General features: G+C 45.3%; 1 protein-coding gene across 1 annotated transcript in view; it reads left to right on the top strand.

Annotated features, from left to right (window-relative positions):
• The first annotated feature begins 293 nt into the window (after positions 1-293).
• The window catches only part of Cdc45 (cell division cycle 45), a 30795-nt gene continuing 23337 nt past the window's right edge, over positions 294-7751 (top strand). The window contains exons 1-6 of the mRNA XM_021184566.2: positions 294-753; positions 904-963; positions 1790-1882; positions 3391-3528; positions 4838-4981; positions 6762-6817. Of these exons, the coding sequence (XP_021040225.1) occupies positions 703-753; positions 904-963; positions 1790-1882; positions 3391-3528; positions 4838-4981; positions 6762-6817 (542 nt within the window). The 5' untranslated portion in view covers positions 294-702. The remainder of the gene's footprint in view (positions 754-903; positions 964-1789; positions 1883-3390; positions 3529-4837; positions 4982-6761; positions 6818-7751) is intronic.

Here is a 7751-nt window from a genome sequence, read left to right as displayed (position 1 = left end):
TACGGAGGCCTGAAGTCAGCGGCGGAAAAACAGAAAGTCATGGGAAGGCCTGAGGTTTGAATATTACTTAAAGTAAACATTAAAACACTTGATAACTGATTTCACAGGATAGCGATTATTTTTAATGTTTAGATAGTACTCCCTTCCAAACAACTTGATAGGAGCCGTTCTCGTTACGGACTACAATACCCAGAATGCAGCTAGTTTCCGGCGTTGAGCCCGGCCATCATGGATTCGGGCGGAAGTAATCTATAGCTCACTCTAATTCGACGAACCGTGTATTGGAAACTTATTGGAAACACATTCAAATAATGTGTGACTGAATTTACTTTATGTCTAAGAGTATATTGTTTTCTAAGTATGCCAGGGTCAGATAGTAGACATTCCTTCCCGAAGTAAAGATGTCTGCCAAACATAGGTGGTTTGGGGTAACTGGAAGTTAGCGTCAACACCCGCAACAAGGTTCACAGCCTGAGGAAAGATGATGCTTCATTTTGAGGGACGGGCGGGTCTTATCCAGCTGCGAATAGCAGAGCATTATTGGCTGTCCCCAGTAGGAACCAATCAGAAAGGAGGAAAGGCTAAGCACTATTGGCTGCTGGCGTGGACCAATCAGAAGAGTTGTGATTTGGCGGGAGTCTTGACGACCTCCGGGGCTGTCCGTGTCTCAGCGCCAGCTCTAGGTATCCGGCCGCTGTGGCTATGTTCGTGACCGATTTCCGCAAGGAGTTCTACGAGACGGTCCACAACCAGGTGACTCCCATTCCACGACCCTGATCCAAACCTTATCTAGGGGCTGGGGAGAAGAGGGCGAGTGTCCGTGGATGGGCCGGGAGGTCAGGGAATTGCCACAGAGTTTGGCGTCCCTGCGTTCAACTCGTCTGTCCGCGTTTGCTTTTACAGAGGGTCCTTCTCTTTGTGGCCTCAGACGTGGATGCCTTGTGTGCTTGCAAGATCCTCCAGGTGAGCTTTGAATACCTTAGGAAGGTAGGACAGGAGGGAGAGGTGACAGATCAGGGTTGGCCCCAGCAGGGGGTGGAACACAGAAGGGGAGGGACCAGAAGGAGCAGGCAGGAGGTGAGGAACCCAAAATATCCTCTCTGACCTATACTGGAGCTAGAGAGAAGTATAGTGCAAACAGTGAGACAAGTAGTATTTTATACAGTAACCCAAGTGAAAATGGTTTCACTTCTGAAATCTTTGAATTTGTAAATGACCTCTCAAAGATGGAATTTGAGAGGAGATGTGACAACTGGGAGTGGTATAATAGGGAGTGCAGGAAATACAGGAGCCCTGAGTCTATTAGAGAAGATTGTTAGTTTGGGTTCTGACCATAGTGTGGTTTATTTTTTGTTTTTGTTTTTCGAGACAGGGTTTCTCTGTATAGCCCTGGCTGTCCTGGAACTCACTTTGTAGACCAGACTGGCCTCGAACTCAGAAATCCATCTGCCTCTGCCTCCTGAGGGCTGGGATTAAAGGCGTGTGCCACCACGCCCGGCTCATAGTGTGGTTTTTACAATGTGCTGGGGTTAGGAATTTTTCAGAACCCCTGTAATTAAAATTAGGGTTGTTTTTTTTTTTTTTCTCTTAATGTTTTGCTTTGGCACACTGCAGATTCAGACTGAATGCTTGCTCACAGCCTTGCCACCTAGTTTTTCCTACTGGTCTTTTACCACACAGCATATCTATCACATAGATCTTTGTCTCAACTCCGCTAGTCTGTTTGCTTCTGGCGGCTGCAGGGAAGTCATCTTAAATGACGGTTTCTGTCCACATGCTCTCTCTCCAGGCCCTGTTTCAGTGCGACCACGTCCAGTATACGCTGGTTCCGGTTTCTGGGTGGCAAGAGCTTGAAACTGCATATCTTGAACATAAAGAGCAGGTATGGACTAATGAACTGGAGAATAATTAGGCCACTCTACTCAGTGGCAGGTTCTTAATACTTAGCACTTGTCCAGTTCTGGAGTAGGAGAAGGGTGTTTTTGAAGTATCAGTTTTATTAGGCTTGAAGTTATGGTGGCAGAATCAACATTTGCAAAGGGACCACCAATTTAAGGCAGGTTTGAACTATATATAGCAAGACTAGGCCAGCCTGGGCGACACCACAAGATCCTGTCTCAAAAGTAAAGACAGTATAGTTGTGGACAGCACCTACTCTGACCTTACTTGTTTCCATTTATTTATTTACTTTGTATCCCATATCAGCTTCCTTCCTCCTAGTTACCCCCGCCCCCACAGTTCCTCCTCCTATTCCCTCTTCTGAAAAGGAGAATCCCCCCCCCTTTACAGGGTGTTACCCCCACCCCCACCCCCAGCTCATCAAGTCACGGCAGGACTAGGCATACCCTCTCCCACTGAGGCCAGACAAGGCAGCCCAGTTAGGGGAATGGAATCCACATAAAGGCAACAGTCAGCGCAGCCTCCTCTTGAGTTGTTGGGGATCCACGTGAAGATGAAGCTGCACTTGTTACTTATGTGTGCAGGGGGAGCGGGTGGCTGCAGGCTAGATCCAGCTCATGCTTGCTCTTGGGTTGGGGGTTCAGTCCTAACCTCACTTATTTCATTAGGATACACTACTGCTCTATGTTATCTCTAGAAAATGCATTCCAGTTATCAAACACATGTTTTCACTTTGGAATTAAACGGTAGAACCAAGACTCCTTACCTCTGCCTGGGACCAGATGAGAATGGGTTATTGAAGGCCCTATAGGGAATGGGTAGGGCATGTCAAAATGTATTTGGAGTCCCTGGCTGCTTCTAGGATAACTTGGAAGAGATTCATTTATAATTTGAATTACTTATATCAGTCGAGTTTTTTACCTCTAGTATTTTGAGACAAGATCTTATTTGCTAGCCGAGGACAGTCCTCCTTCCTTGGCCTTCAAAGTGTTGTATTACAGGTGTGAGCCCATAGGCAGGCAATTTGGTGTTCCTAAGGAAAGGTTTTACCTATAGTGATTGTTTGATAAAGGATCTAATATTGAGGAGGTCACGTGAGGCTGCCCAAGATTTACTGCAAACCTAACCCACACAGTGCTAGTGATGTGGTAAGCTGCAGAGGATGGTGGCGTTGAGCAACAGCCCGAGAGACTGGTGTGTGTGTGTGAAGCCCTGCTCCTATTCTTCATTAGCTATTTGTGTACAAGTCTTGAGTTTGCAGAGCCTCGGCATGCTCTTCAGGAAGCAAGAAGAGCCCCAGAACTTATTTTACAGCGTCATCATGGAAAGGCAGTAACCAAGCCAGCTGTGAGCAGTTTTCAAGCCACTTAGCATTCCTCCCGGGCCTTGCCATAATGTGCTCAGTGGAGGAGCACAGGGACTGGCAGTGCTGGGGAGGAGCGGCCTCCTAGGTGCAGTGTCTCCTTTACAGTGCCTCCTCCTGTTTTTCAGTTCTCCTATTTCATCCTCATAAACTGTGGAGCCAACGTGGACCTGTTGGATATCCTTCAGCCTGATGAAGACAGTATATTTTTTGTGTGTGATACCCACAGGCCAGTGAACGTTGTGAATGTGTACAATGACACTCAGGTACCCAACCCTTCTGTGTGCTCTCCCTTTAGTCAGTCTGTACCTTTTTGTGCTGTGACAGCATTGCACAGATCTGTGCAGAGTGTGCTTCCCAGTTCTGCAGCTGGTCCATCTTCAGTACAGGACGCTCCTTTACCCAGCTCATGGGCACGCGCACAATACATTTGTGGGATGTGCATCATTTGGAGGGTGGACAGACAGTAGGTTTCAGCCTCAGATAGCTCAACTATACTTATTCTGAACCTCAAAGCATTAAATACAAAATGCAGCACAGACCAGCTGTCTAAGCATTCTGTGATCTGGTCTCTTTCCACAAGGCTTCAGATTCTGAGATCCTCATATGATACCAGTCAGGAATTGCTATTAAAGACAAAAAGTGTATTGGCTTGGGAGTTCACATCTGTCTTGATCCATTTTGTGTCGCTATAAGAAAATATCTGAGACTGGGTACCTTATAGATAAAAGTTATATTTAGCTTACTGTCCTGGATATTCAAGAGTATGGTACAGCCATCTGCTCTGCTTGGTGAGACCCCTGTGGTGAGTGGTTTCCCAATAGAGGGAATGAATAGGATAGTAAGAAAATTTCTATGGTGAGACAGGAATATCAGAGCAAGCCGATGAAGTTTTATAACCACACTGTACATGGAAACTAAGCCCCCAAGAGACCTGACACACTTCTGAGAGACCCCTGACTGACCTAACACTTGCCAGACCCCACTTCTTAATGGCTCTACCCGCTCAATACCCTACATAGGCTGCAAGCTTCAGGTGTGGTGGACTTTTTGGGGTATAAACCATATAAAATATCCAACCATAACAACGTATTCATATTCTTTATTAAAAACCAGCTGGTGGGACTTTTTACTTTTAATGTATAGCATAAGAAAGAAATATTGGGTAGAGGGGGCGGGTGGCTCAGTTGACCTGGGCTCAATTCCCAGCACCCACATGGCAGCTTCCAACAGTCTGTAACTCCAGTTCCATGGGATCTGACACCCTCACACAAGAAAAATACCAATGCCCATAAAATAAAAATTAACCAATTTAAAAAGAAAGAAAGAAGTGTTGTCCAGACTTAAAGTAGATGGTAAATGCTTTTGAGAACATAGTTTCATAATTTAATAATGGCATGTGGGGCAGCTCTAGTGCCTTACTGAATGGTACTGAGCTGCCAGGGCTCTGCTATTGTGTGTTCAGAAAACCTGGGAGCAGCTGAACAAGGAGAGTAAGACTCTACAGAAGCAACATGGTGGATGGTTTTCTGGCAAGGAGAGAAGAAAAGTTAGATTGGTTTTGTTTTATAACAGATCAAATTGCTTATTAAACAAGAGGATGACCTTGAAGTTCCTGCCTACGACGACATCTTTAGAGATGAAGCAGAGGATGACGATCTTTCAGACAGTGACGGTGATGGGTCAGAGCCTTCAGAGAAGCGCACGCGGTTAGAAGAGGTGAGTGTGGGTCGGGTAGGCATTCTGGGCCTACGCTCAGCGGGGCATACCGAGCACTGGGAAGTGAAAGGGCTAATGTGTGTAAGAACAGACTCTGCCTTCTATCCACACCATAGCTTTGTGGCCTCTGGCAGGTTTCTGGAGTTATTTGAGATGTGTTTTATCGATACAGGAGGATCCTGGCAAAGGAAATGAAATTTAGGTCAGTTTAGTTCAATGTAGGAATAACTAGCAAACGTTCAAAAAAGAAAAACCCATCTGATAGCACACGCCTTTAATCCCAGCACTCTGGAGGCAGAGGCAAGCAGACCTCTGAGTTCAAGGCCACTTTGTTCTACAGATCAAATTCCAGGGCATCTAGGGCTACACAGAGGAACTCTGTCTGGTAGTGGGAGCAGGCATACAGACCCGCCATGGAAAAGTATCCACTTTCCCCACAGTATTGCTCATTAGTTAACAGAAAGGTACCATGTGTGTCTGGTCCCTTGGCCAGTCCTATGTAAACACTCTAGGGAAGGTTTTTTATTTGTTTGTTTTGTGATCTGAAACTGATCAATAGAAGGGATCTGCCCAAAATGGGCTTCCACTAGCTAAAGGATGGCAAGTAGATGGTGGCTGCTCCTCTAGTGTAGCTGTTTTGTTCTTACCTTTTTGTTATTGCTACTTTTTGATTTGCTTTAGTGCTCACAAGTTTGAATCTATTCTTTGTGAGCTTCCTTTAGCTTTTTAAGGGGATTTTGGTTTCGGCTAGTTTGTTTGTTCTTTTTGAGACAAGGTCTCACTGTAGCTCTGGCCAGACTGATAGCACAGCTTTAGATGGGGTCTTTGTTCACCTTTTCTTGGTGTACCCAGATTGGCAGATTCTTGGATTTCAAGTCTGGGTGAGCCAAGAGAGGAAAGAAGGCTGTATACAGATCTCTGTTGTGCCTTTGCTCCCACCATTTGCAGTCCTACTTAGTTTCTATAGTATATAAGAGTTTAGATATGTCCAGCAGACCCTGGGGATATCTTAGCACCATCTCCATGAAAGAAGTGTGGTCATAGACTGTAGACTCACCACAGCACTCATGCCTTTGTACCTAAGAAGTTAGAATCGTTGCTGGGACACTCAAGAGGAAGAAAAACAATCTTGCTATCCTGGTGGCAGACATGGACTTTGAATGCTGGATAGGCAAAGCGGCCAGATGCTGAGTGTACGGTGGAGCACACGCCAGGAAAGCCTATGCACTTCTGTGTTTGGATGGTGTCTGCCAACTTCCCGAGGCCAAATGAACCAGCCTTCTCCTGTCTCAGCTATTCAGCTTCCCAGGCACAGGCTGTACTTAGAGCATGGACAAAGCCCACATTCTCCCTCAGGAGTCTGTGCCTAGGGATTTCTTCCAACCCAGTGCTTTGTTGGGCTTAACCTTTTGTCTTAAGATGCTTTTCTGTTGTGACAAAACACCATGACAAAGACCGCTTATAAAAGATAACATTAATTTAGAGCTCATGGTTGCCATTGTGGCAGGGAGCACCACATCAGGCAGGTGTGGCACTGGAACAATAGCTAAGAGCTTACATCTTTAACTGTAAGCAGGAGGCAGACAGAGCTTACTGGGAATGGAGTGGGCTTCTGAAACCTCAAAGCCCACCCCTAGTGACACACCTCCTCCTACAAGGCCACACCTCCTAATCCTTCCCAAACAGTTCCACCAACTGGGACCCAAGTATATTCAAATATATGAGCACAAGGGGCCATTCTCACTAAACCACATTTTTCTTTTGTTTGTCACTATTTCAGGAAATAGTGGAGCGAAACAGGAAGAGGAGGCAGCGCAGGGAGTGGGAGGCCCGAAGGTGAGTCTGGAGAAGTGGCTCTCTGTTACAAGACCCCAGATTTTGTCCATTAGCCTCGTACCTCTAGTCCTTTCTGAATGCCATGTTCCCTTAGGAGTCTGGGTCAGCCATTTTGAAGAGAGTATGTGGCTATTGCTTTGAAGACAGCCTTGAATCACCCCGTGAATTGTCCTTGGCTTCCTAGAATTACAGGACAGGCCCAATAGTCTCTTAAATCCAGGCTTTTCTGTTAGAAATGAGGCCTTAACCAGATTTGATTTTCAAATATGGATACTTTCATTTATAATCTTTTTAAAAATAAAATAACAGATACCTAGTGGTTGTATAAAACTTTCATGGAAAGAAATATGAACAGAAACTGAGTTATCCATAATTTCTATTATTCCACGTGTAAAAAAGCTGAGGTGCTTTGAAATGAAAATGCTAGAATGGTTATTCTAGCTTGAAAAACACAGGTAGCTGTGTGTGTGAAACCTGGCACAGTAGGTGATGCTTGCTGAGCCCGGTGTGGTGGCACACGCCTTTGATCCCAGCACTTGGGAGGCAAGGCAGAGGCAGGTGAATTTCTCAGTTCGAGGCAGGCCTGGTCTACAGAGTGAGTTCCAGGACAGCCAGGGCTACACAGAGGAACCCTGTCTCGAAAACCAAAAAAGAAACCAAACAAAAACAAACAAAAAAAAAGGAGTTGCTTGCTAACGACCTTTGCTGTCATCCTTTGTGGTCCAGGTGAAGGTTGTGCCCACCATGAGAAAGAAGACTACACCCCCTATAAAAAGACAATTTCAGGCCATTTCTAGACATGTAAAGATAGAGAAGTGAGAACAAGCAGTTCTGAGTTTACGTTTCTTTTTGAATTTGTTTCTGAAATATCCTGAATTTCTCTCTGAATTATCTATATTTGTGCATATTTTACATTATCAAACTACACATCTTT

This window comes from Mus caroli, chromosome 16 (genome assembly GCF_900094665.2).
Source record: "Mus caroli chromosome 16, CAROLI_EIJ_v1.1, whole genome shotgun sequence".
Lineage (NCBI taxonomy): Eukaryota > Metazoa > Chordata > Mammalia > Rodentia > Muridae > Mus > Mus caroli.
This window is presented reverse-complemented; position numbering and strand designations above follow the sequence as displayed.